Here is a 19,776-nt window from a genome sequence, read left to right on the forward strand (position 1 = left end):
GATTCTTCTGTACAAGCTGTTGTACAAAAAGAGAGAATATAAATGGAGAAGTCCTATATGCAGCTGTAGTTTATTTCCTCCTCCCGATCATGGTCAATAGAAGAAAACATAGAACAAAAACAGGGAAGAAAATGCTGCTTTGAAGGCAGTTGAAGTCATCCATGCTGTATGCCTTCCTGATTCCACACACATACCCCCACATATTTCAAGACTACACCTCTTCCACTTGAGTTTTGTTGCAGTATCTGTGATAGTATGTTCCTAACACTGTATGTGGAGGGCTTGCTTGGAATACTGAGGACCAAATAAAATATGATGGCAAAAGGGATGTGCAGCTGAGGGGTACTGAATGCTTCCTTGCCTTATCTTCCTGAAGTTCCTTGCCCTCAGGCACTACTGACCAGTGCGGCTTACGTCCAGCATCTGACCGAAGCTGGAAAGAAAAAGGAGTTTTGTTGCTGGGGAGGCAGAGTGTCAATAAAGGGTGACAAAAATGGAGAAATGTTGCCCTACTTAAACGAGGGGGGGGCTATTAATCAACCTCACAATAGAAATGATCATGGGAGCAGGAAATTATGTGTAAGCTACACAAAATGGGTGCACTACTTCAGACACTGCTTTGAAAAAGCTGGGATACAATTTGCAGCATGAAAGGCAGATTGAGGGGGGTGGTACATAAAGTACACATTATGTGCAGTTGCATGCTTCTTTTCCTCACTGGTTCTCTCCACCCCACCACAAAAAGAGAACACATAGGAGATTAGAATTATGATCAGAGAACCTATAAGAATAGTTGCCTAACTCTTTCCCTGCTGGTTATTTGTGAAGCAGCCGCTTCCCCCATCACTTTTCCCTTCAAGATTTCAATTTCCTGGAAGTGCTTTTTGGGGGGTGGGAGGCAGGGAGAAGACTTATGCAGCAACTTAGCCCTGAGGAATTGGACTTAGGTTCATCAAAGTTGAAGATTGATGTGTGAAAAAGAGAATCTTTGAATTGTGCTTCACAAATACGTTTTGTATTAAATCTGGAGTAAACTCACCTAGAAGATATTGTTCTGCAATATTATTCTCTCAATTTTAATTTGCCTTTTTCCATCTTCTTTCTGTGGAGAAATTATTTGTCTTTAATTATGAAACAAGCACAGTGTCAGATTGTGATGTTCTTGATTGTATTTGCTAGTTTCTAAATGTAAGCATTAGCTGTTAGCAGGCTTCTCACCTGTTTTCTCCGTCAACTACCGTATTTTTCGCTCTATAGGACGCACCTGACCATAGGACGCACCTTGTTTTAGAGGGGGGAAACAAGAAAAAAATTCTCCCCCTCTCTGCTCAGTGCCCCTTCAACGAAGCGGCAGGAGAAACAGAGTCCCTTCCATTTCTCCTCCCGCTTGGCTGAAGGGGCGCTGCACAGCTCTCCCTCTCTGCTGAAGCCAGGAGAGTCTTGCTCTCCCGGCTTCAGCAAAAGGAAGCCGAAGCCTCCGGAGCACAGCGGAGCCTCCCGCTGCGCTCCGGAGGCTTCAAGCGGCTATCCCTGAAGCCTGGAGAGCGAGAGGGGTCGGTGCGCACCAACCCCTCTTGCTCTCCAGGCTTCAGCGAAAGCAACGCAAAGCCAAGGAGCGCGGAGGGAGCGCTCCCTCTGCGCTTCGGAGGCTTCGCGTTGCTATTGCTGAAGCCAAGGAGCCTGCATTCGCTCCATAGGACGAATTTTTGGAGGGGAAAAAGTGTGTTCTATAGAGCGAAAAATACGGTACAGTGGTACCTCGGGTTACATACGCTTCAGGTTACATATGCTTCAGGTTACAGACTCTGCTAACCCAGAAATAGTGCTTCAGTTTAAGAGCTTTGCTTCAGGTTGAGAACAGAAATTGTGCTCTGGCGGCGCGGCGGCAGCAGGGGGCCCCATTAGCTAAAGTGGTGCTTCAGGTTAAGAACAGTTTCAGGCTAAGTACAGACCTCCAGAACGAATTAAGTACTTAACCCGAGGTACCACTGTACTTTCAATGTGCTTGTACATTTTGGAAAAACCTATATGCCCCTCCCTCTGCGGACATCCTCAGCCACAGGCTCAGTACACACAGCTATGCATGGAAGATCTCTCTCTACCAAAAGGATGAGTAGTCCTGGAAACGTCAACACAGCACTGATCCCTTGTGGAAGGAAAGCAGCAGGGAAGAGAATAGCTGGAATTAGATTCCCCCAACTGGTGGTGGTGGAGTTGACAATGTTATCCATCCATTTGGCAGTGAGCATATAGGTCCAGGAGTCTGTGCATGCATTGCCAGTCATAGATTCAGGGGTTTTACATTGTGCTGATACCCGTGGGGGGGGGGCCTTTGTCAGATCAGCGTATATGGCTTTACAGAATTCCCAATTTTAATTTTAATTTTGTTAATTCTCACCTCTCCCTTCATTGCACTCTGTCTCTTCCATTATTAATTAAAGCTTTTCCACAAAGAAGGCCTAGTGTGTTGCACTGGGGGCTGCAGTAGGAAGGGTGAATCACTACAGATCAGGGGAAGCAGCTTGAGAGGGTCATGCATGAATGTCAGAAGAATTCTCCAGTTCAGCTTTTAAAACAAAATTTCTTAGAATATGCTGTGAAGAAGTGCTACTGAGAAAGATCAAATTTGTTTGTCCTCCAATTCAAAGCAATTTGAATTTGAAACTTGATATTTACAGATTAATAATTTTTTGATGCAGGTTTGGTGACTAGACTGCAGTGAAAATGTATAATGTTTGTATTCCCAGTTTAAGGAGCTTTTGTCAGAAAACGCCATCTTTCCTCTATTAGATCTCCCACAGTAAAATAGATTGGAGGTCCATTTTTTTGGTCCTTTATCACAAGACTCTTAATAGAATAGTTAATTCTCTAACATCATTGCCCCTTATGAGATTATTTCACAGCAACAGCAGCACAATATGCATGCAACACACAAAAGATCAAAATGATTCCAGCTTGTTTGGCAGATTCAAAAGGGTCTGTGATGCTCAAGATATGAGAGCATTCATTTAGCAGAACAGAATGGTGACTGTATTTGCATCAAGGTAGATCAAAAGCAGCTGAAAGCCTACATCATTTACATAGGAACGGGGTGAGACTATGGGAACCCAACTGTTGAGTCCTAGCAATACATTTTCAAGCTGGAGAATAAGAATATAGTGGATAAATTAAATTTTATTCTAATACCTTTTAGAATCCAGATTGTTGACTTTTTAAAAGCTCAGGTATCTTTAGCCAAGGACATTCAGTATAATAAATTGGAAACTGTGAATAAATTTTGAAGCCCTTTTATACTTACAGTGGAACTAGCCTTCAGATAAAATCTGTTTCCTACAAAATGAAGGCAGTTTCTGTGTAATATATGTTTTAAAACTTATTTACAGGTTTGGGCTTCCCATGGATATTAGAGTGAAGATGCATAACATTTTAATATTGCCACTAGTGAGTCCTGTTTCTGAGCTTTGAAGCTGACTTCTCAATTTGCCTTAGCATTTATCAGCTTGTGTTACATGGTGTGTTTGTATTTTATTGTTTTATATATATTTATGGCAAATACATGTTTAGATATCTATATATTATTAAATCACAAACAATTGCAAAACTACTCTGGGTTTGAAGAAGGAAGATGTGTTGCTAATGTTACAAGCTGCAGCCAATAAACATCCTTCATGGTTTCTGTCCTTCATTGAAAGTGAACCATGCTGAAAACTTGCAGAAATAGTTTTTCAGAGCTAATGCTTGTATAGAAAAAGGTAAATATGTACAGAACATGATGAAGATGCTTTCAAGGTGGCCACTCCTCTTAAAAGGATCCATGTGTTCTTGCCCTGTGCGTGTTCAGTTTCACAACTGTGTCCAAGTATGTTTGGGTATAGTCACAGAAGCACTGATGTTCAATGTATTTCCTAACCCATTTAAAATATCTTTTATAGGGATGAAAACCAAAGGGGAATGGTATCAACAATAAAATCCAAAGGTAAGTATAGAGTTTGTAATAACATAAACAATTGGGGTTGCCTTCCACCTTGGTTTGTAAGAACATGGGAAGATTCAAGACGGTTTAACAAATGGTTCATCTAGTCCATCCAGCAACTTGTTTCTACCAGTAGTCAGCCAGTGATCTGAGTTGTTTATAAGCAGGACCTGAAGGCAACAGCCCTCCAACATTTGCTTGCCCAGAGCGGTTGGTATACAGAAATCATAGATAATAGTTGCATATAACCCCCCCACTTTTGAATGCAGCCAGTGGCAATCATCACTTGTAGCAATTAATTCTATAAGACTAAAACTCCTGTCATCCTTGATCACGGGCCACTTTGGCTGAAGCTGATGACAACTGTAGTTGAAAACATCTGGAGGGCAGCAGGTTGGGGAAAGGCTAGTTTACTGGGATATTTGACCAGGCATCAGAAGAAATTTCCACCATGATAGCAATATCCCTTTCCCATCAGCCCAAGATCATTCTTGTTCTATAGGATATATACACACACGATACACCAGCACCTGAATAGTAGGATATTCTTTGCCCCAGTAGTCATAACATGCTGGAAAGGCAAGAAGTATGCATGGCATTTTTGTGGGTCACCCAACAACAACTATGTTGAGAAGCTAACAGATAACTTAAAGTTCTTAATAGACCATATAGGAGTAAGAATTTAGAGTTAGGGTAGAGTTCTGTGAGTGTAAGCCATCCATACCAGCAGATCCCAACTGGAAAATGTTAATGAAAATGAAATAATTTATTCTTCAATTGATTATAAGCAGCTCCCCATCCCACAGTTTCTGCACCAAAAATCTGTTTCATGAAACCAGTTATTATTACCAGGGTTTCCCCCAAGAAATCTGAGACTGTGCCTATGTGAAGCCAACCTCTCCTCTGCACTTTTCATGCTTCTCCTGGTTGTGGGAGACCAGCAGGGAGCTTGTTGCAGCAGGAGGGGGAGACACCTGTCTGACTCATCTCTGTGTCTTGGCCTCCCTCATCTCACTCTCCTGCTTCAGCCTCTGATTCTGGACTTCTCTCTGCCACAGACTCTCCCAGCTCACTAAACCCTGTTACCTCCTCAGCTTCCAACTCCACCTCTTCCTACTCTTCTCACTCTGACCACTTATCGTTGTCCCACCACCACTTTCTTCTTCTTCTGTCCCACCTTCTTCCCTTGGGGGTTCCCCAGGTGGTGGTTCTTCTCATCATTCCTCTGTGTCATGACAGTTGCCTGTTGAAAACCGGATATTGCCATTTTTATTTGTTATATGCTATATTTTGTTTTCCTAATGCAGCCTTCTGGGGTGATTCTGATGACAGTAACTCTGAGATTGAAGAAGCACTGCGTCCTCAATTGCATTCCTCACAAAAAGATGAATTTGATGACTTCTATGATTGAGGACCAACATTTCCCCCACATACATGTGCTAAAAAGCTCAAAGGAAGTTTTTCCTAGGGGGTGATTTAGAACCAAGGTGAATGTAATGCTTTTCCTTGTTTGAAATTCACAAAACTTGGGCAGGGGGCACACAAATCAATTTGAAACAGGAAAACTGAGGGTAGGGTACTGTTTTCCTTCCCTCTTTGTTGCTGATTGCTCCACTAAAAGCAGGGGGGTGTTTTCTTCAAAAAAAGTCTAACAGACTACAGTTATATGCACTTACCTATAATGTGCAGTTGGGCCAAATTTCGGGGGGAAACAGATCTGTTGTTATTCACAAAATTACTAATTGTGTGATGTTTAAGTGATTAGCAGTCATGGGAAGGTGTATGTGATCCAGACTGAAACCATGGCCTGCTGCAGTACTGATCCAGATTTCTATTCATTTCTGTCCTAATGCCCCCCTGCAATTTTGTCCTTTTCCATTGGGATGTAGGAATAAACCATATTATTTCAGAAATCAAAGTTTCAGATGTGTGACTCAGCCACATGTTTTCTTTTGTATTTACTTTGTCTTGTTCTAATAAAATGCACTCTTGACAATGTACTTAAAGAAACTCTAATTACTGTTGTGTATTTAAAGTATTGACCTGTGTGATTTTTGTTTCATATACTGAAATCTATAAAGACTATAGTTAAGTATTGTTCAATGGAATATTGGGCTGCTTGCAACTGCCCTGAGCATGATGATGTCACACCTCCTGCTCAAGAATACATAATGGGATCCAGAAATGTACAACAACTGTTGCCCAGTCACTAATATTTTCTTCTTGGGTAAGGTGATCAACAAACCACTTCTGATGCTGCTCCTCAACAGCTCCCCCCACCCTGCCGCTGCAATGAATGCAAATAACCACCCCAGGATTCTTAGCAACTAGTTAGTAGTATTCTTCGGTCACTTATGGCTTACTCTGTGGCTTACTCCACTTATATGGATCAGGAGAGGCTGTAGCCTGCTCACCAGATGCAGCCATGGCAGTCAGGATGGGTCCAAAGAACTTCCTGTGGACATTAAATATTTACAGTGCTACATTGGTTCTCAAACTTAATCCCTTCCAGAAGTCTGTTCCAAAACCAAAGCATTCCAAAACCAAGGTGTGCTTTCCCATGGAAAGTAATGCAAAATGTATTAATCCGTTCCAGACAATTAAAAACAACCCCTAAAACAGCAGTTTAATATGAATTTTACTATCTAATGAGACCATAAAATGAAAGCCATAAATTAGGCTGCAATCTACTTTTTGTTGTTGTTTAGTCGTTTAGTCGTGTCCGACTCTACGTGACCCCATGGACCAGATGTAATGGTTCTAAGGGGTTGCTCGTGCGTAAGCAGGTGCCTATCTCCCTGGCTGGGTGCAAACACCTGTCTGGGCTGCCAAAGTGAACTTCCTCTGTCCGGACAGCCACTCACCCGTGGCTGACTCAGTCGCAAGATCCGTGAGTGGGCGTTTCTTAAACTTCTTCCAGCAAAGAAGCTCTTTGACGCCTAGTCTCCGCCTACCCTCTCTACACGAAAGCCTTCTGTGCAGGGAGGGCGTGGGCAACGGAGGACCCCTACCCTCCCCGCTGGTCCCAGGCAAGGAGTCATGGGACCGCCTCACCACTTCCCCCACCTGCCCCCCTTCTCCACTGGTGCTACGCTGATTCTCTTCCCCAGAAGATGGGCTGCTTCTCCCGATCCCTGGACGCTCTCTGGAATCCCTCTGGCTTTTGCGCCCCCCCTCCAGTACTGATGGCAGTTCCCTGACACCAGAGCAAGCCAAGCACTTCTGTCCTCCACTGCCTCCCGCAGTTTGGTCAAACTCATGCTGGTAACTTCGAGAACACTGTCCAACCATCTCGTCCTCTGTCGTCCCCTTCTCCTTGTGCCCTCCATCTTTCCCAACACCAGGGTCTTTTCCAGGGAATCTTCTCTTCTCATGAGGTGGCCAGAGTCTTGGAGCCTCAGCTTCAGGATCTGTCCTTCCAGTGAGCACTCAGGGCTGATTTCCTTAAGAATGGAAAGGTTTGATCTTCTTGCAGTCCATGGGACTCTCAAGAGTCTCCTCCAGCACCAGAATTCAAAAGCATCAATTTTTTGGTGATCAGCCTTCTTTATGGTCCAGCTCTCACTTCCATACATCACTACTCGGAAAACCATAGCTTTAACTATACGGACCTTGCAATCTACTACCCAGTATCAAAAACTGGCAGTGGTCTACCCATTGCCATTGGAGGGACGAGGCGGAGGGAGGAGTTTAAGTGGAGGAGAGGAGAGCATGGGCTGCGTGTGGGGAAGGAGGTGGCCAACTGGATGCAGGAGGGGGAGTTTAAGTGGGGAGGAAGGAAAGCGAGGCAAAAGTTTTCTCCCCACACCCAAGCCAGCCCTCTCCCCCCCCCTTGCATGTTTTCCAGCATCTGCCCACGTTCCCCACTTTGGGCACTATGACTTTGGGCACTGCCTGTGCGTCCCTGGCATGGCGACACTTAGACACAGCAGCAGCACTGGAGCATGAAGAGGAGGCAGTGGCGGCTGCTCTTGGCTGCGCTCCTAGCTGCTGGACGCTGAGCTGGGTGGGCTGGAGCCTGCATGCAGTGCGAGCACCCCGATCCCCTGCTCGGGAATGTGGTGCCCACACTGCCTCACCTGGACCTCGCTTGGGGTCGGGCTTAGGACGGGAGGGGGGAAGGCGAGGTGGCAGGAATGTCAACCTGCCCAGCACAGTTCCCCCACCACACACTCCCCCCCCCAACACTGTCTCTCTGCGCGCTGGGGGAGAGTCACCAACTTCCAAGTCTCCCTACTCCAGTCACTTACATTCCGAGGAATCAGCGGCGTAGCATGGGTTGTCAGCACCCGGGGCAAGGCAAGTAATTTGCGCCCCCTAACCTGGGGCAAGGCAAGTAATTTGCCCCCCCTAACCCGGGGCAAGCCAAGTAATTTGCGCCCCCAACCCCTAACCTGCCGCCGCTGCCAGCTTCTTCTTGCTGCTGCCTGGTCTGGTCTGGTGTGGTTCTCTCCTGCGCTCAGCGCTGCGCTGGGCGGCCGCTGCACTGTCCCTCCCCCAGATAGTCCCTCGCTCTCTCTCCGCACCGCACGCCTGGCACCCACCCCCTCCACAGTGGGCGGCGACCCAGCGGCTCGGATCGGATTGGCACAGCCAGCACTGCAGTGAGAGAGAGTGAGTGAACTTCCGGGGTGTCGCCATCGGTAATGGCGGACTCCCTCTGATCCGGAGGGACTGGCTCCACGGAAAACGGGTCTGTTCCGCTACGGTGAAGCGGGGACCCTTCAAAAAATCACAGGCGGAGGAAGCCTGTGACCATGGGACTCGGCGGGCACCTTTTGCGCCCCCCCAATCCGTAAAGGAACCCAACTACGGGCTCCGGAGTGAAGAGGGGTTAGTGGCGCGGTGCTGAGAGTCAGCTGCTTCTTCCGTGGAGCGAAGTCGCACAGCCGTTGCCGGAGAGCGCTACCTTTTTCCTGGGACAATTTGGTTACAAAAACAACTACCCGTGAGCAGATCAAACTTGGACAATTGAACTTTAAACAACGATCTGTGAGTAGAAGGGAAAATTGGATTAGAAATTTTTGTTAATTTGGCACTGAAGCGGGAAGGTCTGAACAGGAAGTCAGCCTTCCGTTTCTTGTAGATAGATTAAAGCAAAGACATGGCAAACTAGAGTTCAGAAAATCGTTTGTAAAGGATCAACTGTCATCATCTAAAACTACTGAACCCCCTTCGGAAGCAGGAGAAGAGGGGGGATTTTTTCCGGATGGTTTAAACTTGCAGGAGAGAGTGCAAAGAAAAGTAATTTTCCACCGTCTTGAACCTGGGAGCGGGATGTCAGGACAGACATTTTTAGGAAGTTCATTGACTATAGACAAATGTTTTTGACAGATAGTTAAAAGAAGAGAAACATGATTCCATTGTTATCTTTCGCATTTTAAAGGAACAAATACTGACAAAATATCTGAAAAAGGAAACTTTGTTGTTAGATCTGCTGTTAAAAAAAAGAAAGAAAAGAGATTGATACAAATAGAAGTTCTTCCCCTAGAGGGAGCTTGTGAAACTGTTATTAAACTTGAATTGGGGAGCTTCGCAGCTGCAAACAGATTAAGATCGTGGGAACAGACTTCTGACCTTGCATAACAATGTATTCAGAGGCTCTGGTGCATACTTTCTGTAAGACAAGTGCTTTATTGGAATAGTTACATGAGAAGACGGATTTGATGACTGTGGCGATTAGAAATTTTGGACAGGTAGTGGGTATCTATATAGAACCCACCCAGGAATCAACTCAGGAGTGTGCTCTGACAGATCAGATGAGGGAGGAGATCGTTGTTGGACCTCGGGTGGCAGAGATGGAGGGAGCTGTGGAACTCAGGAACATGAGTTGGGCCACAGCTCCCTCCCTCTGATCTGTGGAGAAGGGACAAAAATACTGTCTTTTTATATATATATAAGATATTTATTGAAATTTTCAAAGTGTTACCACATAAAATAAAAGCAGTAGAAAATACAAAATAAGCATAATTAACTAAGTAGAAAAAGAAAAAAAACAAACCCCTTCCAACCATATGAATACAAATTCAAAGATAAGAAAAAGTGAAAAAAAAGAAAAAAAGAAGAAAATATAGAAATACATCACACACAATTAAAAAACATTTAAAAACAAATTCATTATTCTCAAATCCTCAACTGTCATTACCTTCTTTCTTTGACCTCCTCCTCCTCCCTTTCTTTGCATCCTAGTTATTAATTATCCCAGCAAATCCTTTCCATATTTCATAATATTCTGTCATTACATTACCCTAAAACTGTTTTAATCTTATCTTTCTATAATAAAATAAACCTTAAAGCTTGAAACTTAAATCTTATCCTTACCAACTTCTCATAACCATAATATTCTTTCATAATTCTTTAAACATCTTTACTAAAGCCAAGTAATTTCATTCCAACATTTTTCTGACATTCATCAATTTTATAAAACAGTTCTAATGGTAGAAAAAAGAAATGCAAACAAATCCAATCTTCATCCAATGTCCCTTCCTCCTGGTTCCGAGTTTTGTCAGTCCTTATTATCCCGTCGATCTAGCCCATTAACCTGGCAGCCTTATATCCGAAGCCCTCAAGTCTCTTCCATGTCCCTTCCGCAGCTCTTCTTCATATTTGTAACTGTATTTTCCCTTGTCTCCTGCTCGTGGTAACTCCAGCTTGGCAATATTTTTAACCCTTCTCGACAGGTCAGCCCCTTTTCCATATTCAACACTAAATTCCATATGGTATTTAAAAGCATGTTTCAAAGACCCTCCAAAATTAAGAGCCCCCACAATCCCAAACATCTCACGGCCCATTGCCAGATTTGAAAAGTCCAAACATCCCAGTATAGGGGGGTCAATCCAGCCCCCCATTTCCAAGCCAAACCAAACTTTTTCTTTCCAAATCTGGTTTTTTCCAAGTTCATTTGTCAAATCCGAAAACTCATATTCCTGTTGGGCCTGTTCTGTCAGGACACACTCCTGATTTAATTCCTGAGTGGGCTCCACATATTTTCCCACTGTCTGTTCAAAATTTCCCACTGCCTGTTCAAAATTTCTAGTCGAAGTCGCCATCCAATTCACCTTTTCATGTAATTTTTCCAGTAGGGCATTTGTTTTGTAGAAAGCACACAACAAAGCTTCTGAATACATTGTCCTGCAAGGTCAAATGCCTGTTCCCAGGATTGTTATCTGTAACAGCTGCCGGCTCCCTGGAGTTGGTTACAGTTACACAGTCTCCCTCTAGGGGGAAAACTTCTATTTGTTCTTACAACAAAGTTTCCCTTTTTGAGATACTTTGTCAATATTTGTTGCTTAAAGATGCGAAGGGAAGCAGTGGAATAGCTATGTTTCTCTTCTTTTAGCTATCTGTCAAAAACGCTTGTCTCTGGTCAATGAACTTCAAACGTCAGTCCTGACACCCCGCTCCAGGGTTAGGACGGAGGAAAGTTACTTTACTTTAAACTCACTTTAAACAGTCCGGAAAAGAACAGTCCGGGGGTCCACAATTTTAAATGATGAAATCCAATCCTTTAAAGGCGATTTTCTAAGCTCTAGTTTACGTTGTCTTTGCTTTATTCTGTCTACAGAAGAACGGAAGGCTGACTTCCTGTTTAAACCTTCCCGTTCCGTACCAAATTTAAATAGGTTTTTAAAATCCAGTTCCTTTCTGCTCGCAAGTCCTTATCTAATGTCCAGTTGTTCAAAGTCTAAGTACTCACGGGTGCTTATTTTAGAGTCCAAATTGTCCCAGGAAAAAGGCAGCGCTCTCCGGCAACGGCTGTGCGGCTTCGCTCCACGGAAATAGCAGTTGACTCACAGCACCGCGCCACTTCCCCCTCTTCACTTCGGAGCCCGTTGGTGGGTTCCTTAGCGAGTTGGGGGGGTGCTAAAGGTGCCCGCCGAGTCCCATGGTCACAGGCTTCATCCGCCTGTGATTTTTAAAAGGGTCCCCGCTTCGCCGTAGCGGAAAAGACCCGTTTCCCGCGGAGCTAGTCCCTCCAGTTCAAAGGGAGTCCGCCATTGCCGATGGCGCCACCCCGGAAGTCCGGACAAAAATACTGTCAAGTTGGAGTTTCCACGAGTGAAAGGACCAGGAGACAAAGTAAAGTACAGGTATAAATATGAAGAAGATCTGCGGAAGGGACATGGAAGAGACTTAAGGGCCTCGGACATAAGATTACCAGGTTAATGAACTAAAAGGATGAGACAGAAAGGACTGACAAAACCCGGGACCAGGAGGAAGAGACATTGGAGGAAGATTGGAAGAAATTTTTTTAAAAAAAATTTCTATTTAGGATTGTTTTGTAAAATTAATGAGTATTAGAAAAATGTTGGAACGAAACTATTTGGCTTTAGCAGAAATGTTAAAAAGAACTATGCAATAATGTTATGGTTATGAGAAATTGGTATAAATAAGATTTAAGTTTTAAGTTTTCGGGTTTTTTAAAGTAAGATAAGGTTAAAATAGATTAAGGTAATTTAATGACAGAATATAATGAAAAATGGGAAGGATTTGCTGTTATAATTAATAACTGGAATACAAAAAAGGGAGGTTTGAGGAGGTCGATGAAATAAGGCAATGACAGTTAAGGATTTGGGAATATTGGATCTGTTTTTAATTGTTTGTGGTTTACTTTTGTTTTTTGGATTTTGATGTGTTTTGTCTTTGTTTTTTTATTTTTATTGATTTGTATGGTTTGACTGCTGTTTGCTTTTCCTTTGTTTTTTCTTCTTCTTTGTTTCTTTGTTTTTTTTGTAACTTTAAAATGCTTAATAAATATCATTTAAAAAAAGAGAGAGAGAGAGTGAGCCAGGTAGGGGCAGAGCGCTGCGAGTGCGAGCACGCCCCCCCCCCGATGTTGCGGCCGGTGCGGCCGGCCCCCCCTGCACCCCCCACGCTACGCGACTGCGAGGAACGTAACTCCACTTCATACCAAGGAAATAGGCACTTCCCAGCAGAGGGAAGGGAAGGGAAGGAGGTGGCGGCAGTCATTGCTGGAGCCAAGCCGCTCGCTCAGAACAGAAGTGTGCACGCAAATCAGAGCACGTTCGGCTTCCGGAAAAAGTTCCGGAACACTCATTTCTGGGTTTGAAGTGTTTGAGTTCCAAGTAGTTCGAGAACCAAGCTGTTAAAAAACCGAGGTACCACTGTATAAAGCTTTGTACAGAGTCCAACCCATAACACTTCTGCCCCCCCCCCCTTTAGAAGCAATATGCCCAGTCCCTTGTCCTCTGCCTTTCACCTGCAGGTCTTAGCAAACAAGCGATACCTTGAGTGCAAGGCCACACTGACTCACAACTGGTATGGGGTAGTAAGGAATGCTGCTTCTCACTGCCAGCCAGCCAAGCTGAACAGTGAATCCTCTCAAATAGCCAGCACATTTCCCTCATAGTAGGTCTGCGCTGTAAAGCAAGAATAAAAGGCTTTGGTGGGGAGCGGGGAGGAATGAAGATCGCTACAGACATCAACAGCATCCAGCAGCCTTGACTCTCAAATGCTGGACAGCTCCCATGGCACCTTGTCAAGGCAGGGAACTGTCCAACATGCTGAAGGTTGAACACTGGCCTAGGCTGGTGCTCACTGAGTTGGCAGCAGCAGCAGGCAGCCTGGGCATGAGGCCAAGAGCACACCCAGTGCAGATTCTCTTCTACAGAGCCTTGCAGCATGCCACTCAACACCTGTACTTGGCACCATTGTGGTTCTGCTGCACTGCTAATGTGGTGCTGTCCTGAGCCAAGTTGGTGTGGCAGCTGTCATTAATGTCAAGCTGGGCAGAGGCCCCTGGGACCAAGGATGGGATGAAGGTGACCTCTGCATGGGAAGATTTGCATGGCACAAAGGCACATGACTGTTGCCATGGAGTTATTTGGGCTGTGACGCAGCCCTCTGTACAGCCCCAGCACCCCAGCGGCATCCTCTGGTGAGCCCCATGGCCCTGGGCCCCTCAATCAGGCATGCAGAATATCAGTAGGCTGTGATGACAGCTCATGCTACTTTCTGCTGATGTTTCCCTCCACGCTCCTTCCAGCTTCCCCCCCTAGTTGCATCTGCTCTGCTAGAGGTAGTCCTTTTCCACTTGGGAAATGGGCCAAGTGTGGCAAGAAGCGGATGGTTAAAAAGATTATAAAACTGTTCCATAGGAAGGAACAGAAGTGCAAGGGAGGAAAGCAGAGATAATGGCAGATGGCTTCTCCAGCTGTAGTGTCCCCCCCCCCCCCCGTATCAACAGATTTATAAAGGCGCAAGTGGAAATTTATAAAGTAAAATGTGCAGGCACCCCACTAAATGATTTCCTTGAAGTCAGCCTGGCTGCTCCCAAAGTTCAATATTTTTAGCAAATGAATGAGGTCAGAACTGTGAATGATGAGTGAATTCTTTGGACTGGGGTGCTGAAGACGGGCTGTTTTGGCCTCCTTTATAGTGCACATTTCTTTCCTGCTTCTAGTCCTTGGAACAACCATAGTTCTGAAGACCTGCTGGATTTCTGCTTTGGCTTTCCTTTCCTCCAACCTCAATGTTATTTTCTGCAAATGCTGAAAATACACAATAAGTAGCAGACACCCAAGCAGTCATTAAAAAAATTCATTGCAGAGTTAACTTACCATGCAAAGGCCTACATATATACTCAGAAGTCTCCTTGTGTCAATGGGGCTTACGCCCAAGTTGGTATGTACTGGATTGCAGCCTTGGTTTTCTTGTGCAGAAGGATCAGATCTTAAATACAGGCAACCCACTATGGGTAATGTTATTTTACCTTGTTACTGACTAGATAACACCTCGCATTTTAGTATCAAATGCAAAATATGTCAAATTTGGAAGTATGAAGGAAGCAATAATTTAGTTCTTGGTATAAAAACTGATCATGAACAAATATGAGGCACTGACAGCCATTTCACATAATATATCTGAATCTATTTGAGCGTTATTTTTAATTTAAAAAACGTCATGAACTAAATAGATATGTTATTAACTGAGTTATAGCTCTTGGTATTGACATGCCTAAATATTTAACAGATTTGGAACAAATGTGGAATTGATATTCCTTAAATGTATGGGTGAGGGACGCAGGTGGTGCTGTGGGTTAAACCACAGAGCCTAGGACTGCCGATCAGAAGGTTGGCGGTTCGAATCACCGTGACAGGGTGAGCTCCCGTTGCTCAGTCCCTGCTCCTGCCAACCTAGCAGTTCGAAAGCACATCAAAGTGCAAGTAGATAAATTGGTACCGCTCTGGTGGGAAGATAAACGGCGTTTCCGTGCGCTGCTCTGGTTCGCCAGAAGTGGCTTAGTCCTGCTGGCCACATGACCCGGAAGCTGTACGCCGGCTCCCTCGGCCAGTAAAGCAAGATGAGCGCTGCAACCCCAGAGGCGGCCACGACTGGACCTAATAGTCAGGGTCCCTTTACCTTTAAATATGTGGGTAAGCAAATTTTCACCTATTGGCTTCAATTTCATATTTGTACCAGCTAATGGAGCACAAAATATGGTCTGAAGCTCAACATCAAAAAGCTAAGATTATGGCCACTGGTCCCATCAGCTCCTGGCAAATAGAAGGGGAAGAAATGGAGGCAGTGATTTTACTTTCTTGGGCTCCGTGATCACTGCAGATGGTGACAGCAGTCATGAAATTAAAAGACGCCTGCTTCTTGGGAGAAAAGCAATGACAAACCTAGACAGCATCTTAAAAAGCAGAGACATCACCTTGCCAACAAAGGTCCATATAGTTAAAGCCATGGTGATGTATGGAAGTGAGAGCTGGACCATAAAGGCTGATCGCTGAAGAATTGATGCTTTTGAATCCTGGTGCTGGAGGAGACTCTTGAGAGTCCCATGGACTGCAAGAAGATCAAACCTATCCATTCTGAAGGAAACCAGCCCTGAGTGCTCACTGGAAGGACAGATCCTGAAGCTGAGGCTCCAAGACTTTGGCCACCTCATGAGAAGACTCCCTGGAAAAGACCCTGATGTTGGGAAAGATGGAGGGCACAAGGAGAAGGGGACGACAGAGGACGAGATGGTTGGACAGTGTTCTTGAAGCTACCAGCATGAGTTTGACCAAACTGCGGGAGGCAGTGGAAGACAGGAATGCCTGGTGTGCTCTGGTCCAGGGGGTCACGAAGAGTCGGACACGACTAAACAACAACAGCAAATGGAGTAACTTGATATTTTACCAAAGGCATCTATCATTTGCATCAACACAGGAATAATAGAACAAGAGAACTGTAGAGTTGGAAGGGATTCTGAGGGTCATCTATTTTTTTTTTATATATAAAATATTTATTGAAATTTTCAAAGTGTTACAACATAAAATAAAAGCAGAAGAAAATACAAAATAAAAATAGTTAACAAAGTAGAAAAAGAAAAAAAAACAAACCCCTTCCAACCATACGAATACAAATTCAAAAATAAGAAAAAAAGACAGAAAAAAACCAAAAATACAATTTAAGAACATTTAAAACAAATTCATTATTCTCGAATCCTCAACTGTCATTACCTTCTTTCTTTGACCTCCTCCTCCTCCCTTTCTTTGTATCCTAGTTATTAATTATCCCAGCAAATCCTTTCCATATTTCATAATAATCTGTCATTACATTACCCTAAACAGTTTTAATCTTATCTTTCTATAAAAAAATAAACCTTAAAGCTTAAAACTTAAAACTTATCCTTACCAACTTCTCATAACCATAATATTCTTTCATAATTCTTTAAACATCTTTACTAAAGCCAAGTAATTCATTCCAACATTTTTCTGACATTCATCAATTTTATAAAACAGTTCTAATGGTAGAAAAAAGAAATACAAACAGATCCAATCTTCATCCAACGTCCCTTCCTCCTGGTTCCAGGTTTTGTCAGTCCTTATTATCCCATCGATCTGGCCCATTAACCTGGCAACCTTATATCCGAGGCCCTCAAGTCTCTTCCATGTCCCTTCCGCAGCTCTTCTTCATATTTGTAACTGTATTTTCCCTTGTCTCCTGCTCGTGGTAACTCCAGCTTGGCAATATTTTTAACGCTTCTTGACAGATCAGCCCCTTTTCCATATTCAGCACTGAATTCCATATGGTATTTAGAAGCATGTTTCAATGACCCTCCAAAATTAAGAGCCTCCACAATCCCAAACATCTCACGGCCCATTGCCAGATTTGAAAAGTCCAAACATCCCAGCATAGGGGGGTCAATCCAGCCCCCCATTTCCAAGCCAAACCAAACTTTTTCTTTCCAAATCTGGCTTTTTCCAAGTTCATTTGTCAAATCCGAAAACTCATATTCCTGTTGGGCCTGTTCTGTCAGGACACACTCCTGATTTAATTCCTGGGTGGGCTCCACATATTTTCCCACTGTCTGTTCAAAATTTCCCACTGCCTGTTCAAAATTTCTAGTTGAAGTCGTCATCAAATTCACCTTCTCATGTAACTGTTCCAGTAGGGCATTTGTTTTGTAGAAAGCACACAACAAAGCTTCTGAATACATTGTCCTGCAAGGTCAAATGCCTATTCCCACGGTTGTAATCTGTAAACAGCTGCCGGCTCCCTGGAGTTGGTTACAGTTTCACAGTCTCCCTCTAGGGGGAAAACTTCTATTTGTTCTTACAACAAAGTTTCCCTTTTTGAGATACTTTGTCAATATTTGTTCCTTTGAAATGCGAAGGGAAACAGTGGAATCACTATGTTTCTCTTCTTTTAGCTATCTGTCAAAAACGTTTGTCTCTGGTCAATGAACTTCAAACGTCAGTCCTGACACCCCGCTCCAGGATCAGGACGGAGGAAAGTTGCTTTACTTTAAACTCACTTTAAACAGTCCAAAAAAGATCCCCCTTCTTCTCCTGCTGTCGAAGGGGGGTTCCACAATTTTAAATGATGAAATCCAATCCTTTAAAAGCGATTTTCTGAGCTCTAGTTTACGTTGTCTTTGCTTTATTCTGTCTACAGAAGAACGGAAGGCTGACTTCCTGTTTAGACCTTCCCATTTCGTACCAAATTGAAATAGATTTTTAAGATCCAATTCCTTTCTGCTTGCAAATCCCCATCTAATGTCCAGTTGTTCAAAGTCTAAGTACTCACGGGTGCTTATTTTAGAGTCCAAATTGTCCCAGGAAAAAGGCAGCACTCTCCGGCAACGGCTATGCGGCTTCGCTCCACGGAAATAGCAGTTAACTCACAGCACCGCGCCACTTGCCCCTCTTCACTTTGGAGCCCGTTAGTGGATTCCTTAGCGAGTTGGGGGGGCGCTAAAGGTGCCCGCCGAGTCCCATGGTCACAAGCTTCATCCGCCTGTGATTTTTAAAAGGGTCCCCGCTTCGCCGTAGCGGAAAAGACCTGTTTCCCGCGGAGCTAGTCTCTCCAGTTCAGAGGGAGTCCGCCATTGCCGATGGCGCCACCCTGGAAGTGGGATTCTGAGGGTCATCTAGTCCAACCCCCTGCCATGAAGGTGTGGGGGTCAAACCTTGGTGTTATCAGCACCACACTCTAACCCACTGAGCTAGCCACAGGGAACAGTAATATGACGCTTAGAAATAAACAGAAGAATATCATCTGCAAATAAAACCAATATATATTCAGCTGAATTATAGATTGCTCCATAGATCTCCCTGCATTGTCCAATAGCACAAGCTAAAGGGTTCCAAGCAAATATTCAAAAGCAAGGGTGAATCATATACTGTAATACCTTAATCCATTTTATTAATTCCAACGGAAATCCGAATTTCTATAATGCAACCACCATATACCTTTTAGCAGCTGAAAAAACCTTTGATAAAATATATAATGTTAAAATTATAAATTGATTTTTTGCATAAGTCTGTTAAGACTACAACTATCCTGATATTATTATACAAATAAATAGGCCTGACTCGGAATTCCAGCTCCCCGCCTTCCACTCTCCCTCCCACGTGGCTCCCGGGAAGCCGCGCGCCCAGGCGAAGCAGTCAGGCGCCCGAGCCTTCGAAGCGCGCATGCTCCCACGGCCGCGCGCTCCGAACCTTCGCTTTCTCCTTGTGCGCATGTTCCCGCCAGGTTCCAAGATGGAGGCGGCAAGCGAGGTCGCCGGTCACGTGGGCAGGAATTTCAAGGCGCCCCTCCTCCTCCCCCCCGTCACGGCAGCCCCGACCCGCTGACCCGGAAGCGCTCCGCAGCCTGCGCCGGTTTCCCGCCTCTCGCTGCCTCGCGGTGCCGCCGGCTGCGCGCAGCGCGAGAGGCGTCCGATGGGGGTTCCGGCTTTTTTCCGCTGGCTGAGCCGCAAGTACCCGGCCATCATCGTGTCCTGCGTGGAGGAGAAGGTGAGGCGGGCCGGCGGGCGGGCGGGCGGGGAGGGCCTTGTCGGACCCGAGGCCTTGTCGGACCCGAGGCCCGGCTGAGGGCGGCGGGAGGGCCGGGCGCCAGGGGCCTCCCCGCAACCCCCCCGCTCGGGCTTCTCCCGGTCCGCGGCGCCGATGCGCAGAACTTGGCCCGAGAGCAGCCCCTTCGGCAGGCGGGAGCGCGCTTGGGAGCTCGCGGGCGATGCAGCCCTTTCCATCCTGAAGATGCGTCGTGCGAAGACGTTGCCTTCAAAGCCGTGATGGCTTTGCCCTGGAAGGGATGGGGGGAGGGGGCGGCCTTGATGGGGTTCCACTCCCGCTGAAGTAGCGGGGACGGAGCCTGGGAGTCTTCCGGATCCTGGGCCGCTGCTTGAGGCTCGGAAGGGCCTTCCCTCAGCTTCCGCTGGCGGCCCACCTTCACCCCTGTCTGGACAGGGATACCTAACTGCTGTCATCTGTGCCCTGGTAACCTCTAGGTTCGGTTACTTCCACGCATAGTATGTGGGGCTGCCTCTGAAGACGGTGTGGAAA

At 45.2% G+C, this 19,776-nt stretch overlaps 2 protein-coding genes and 1 long non-coding RNA gene across 10 annotated transcripts in view; 2 read left to right on the plus strand and 1 right to left on the minus strand.

Annotated features, from left to right (window-relative positions):
* LOC308481022 overlaps positions 1-19,776 on the minus strand; it is a 208,195-nt gene that overhangs the window by 83,601 nt on the left and 104,818 nt on the right. The window lies entirely within an intron of this gene.
* KIZ (kizuna centrosomal protein) overlaps positions 1-19,776 on the plus strand; it is a 185,090-nt gene that overhangs the window by 63,980 nt on the left and 101,334 nt on the right. For 6 of the 8 annotated variants that reach the window (XM_081012948.1, XM_081012951.1, XM_081012949.1 and 3 more), the window contains 2 exons: positions 3,933-3,976; positions 5,281-5,973. In XM_081012948.1, coding sequence (XP_080869074.1) covers positions 3,933-3,976; positions 5,281-5,384 — 148 coding nt within the window. In that variant the 3' untranslated portion in view covers positions 5,385-5,973. Of the gene's footprint in view, positions 1-2,457; positions 2,544-3,932; positions 4,059-5,280; positions 5,974-19,776 lie in introns of those variants that run through there. The other 2 variants (XR_013988396.1, XM_081012950.1) reach the window with 2 other exon arrangements.
* Positions 19,065-19,776, plus strand: part of XRN2 (5'-3' exoribonuclease 2) — a 72,018-nt gene continuing 71,306 nt past the window's right edge. Inside the window, exon 1 of the mRNA XM_081012946.1 lies at positions 19,065-19,227. Within this exon, the coding sequence (XP_080869072.1) occupies positions 19,153-19,227 (75 nt within the window). The 5' untranslated portion in view covers positions 19,065-19,152. The remainder of the gene's footprint in view (positions 19,228-19,776) is intronic.

Source organism: Podarcis pityusensis (genome assembly GCF_964106645.2).
Source record: "Podarcis pityusensis genome assembly, chromosome: 7".
Classification (NCBI taxonomy): Eukaryota; Metazoa; Chordata; class Lepidosauria; order Squamata; family Lacertidae; genus Podarcis; species Podarcis pityusensis.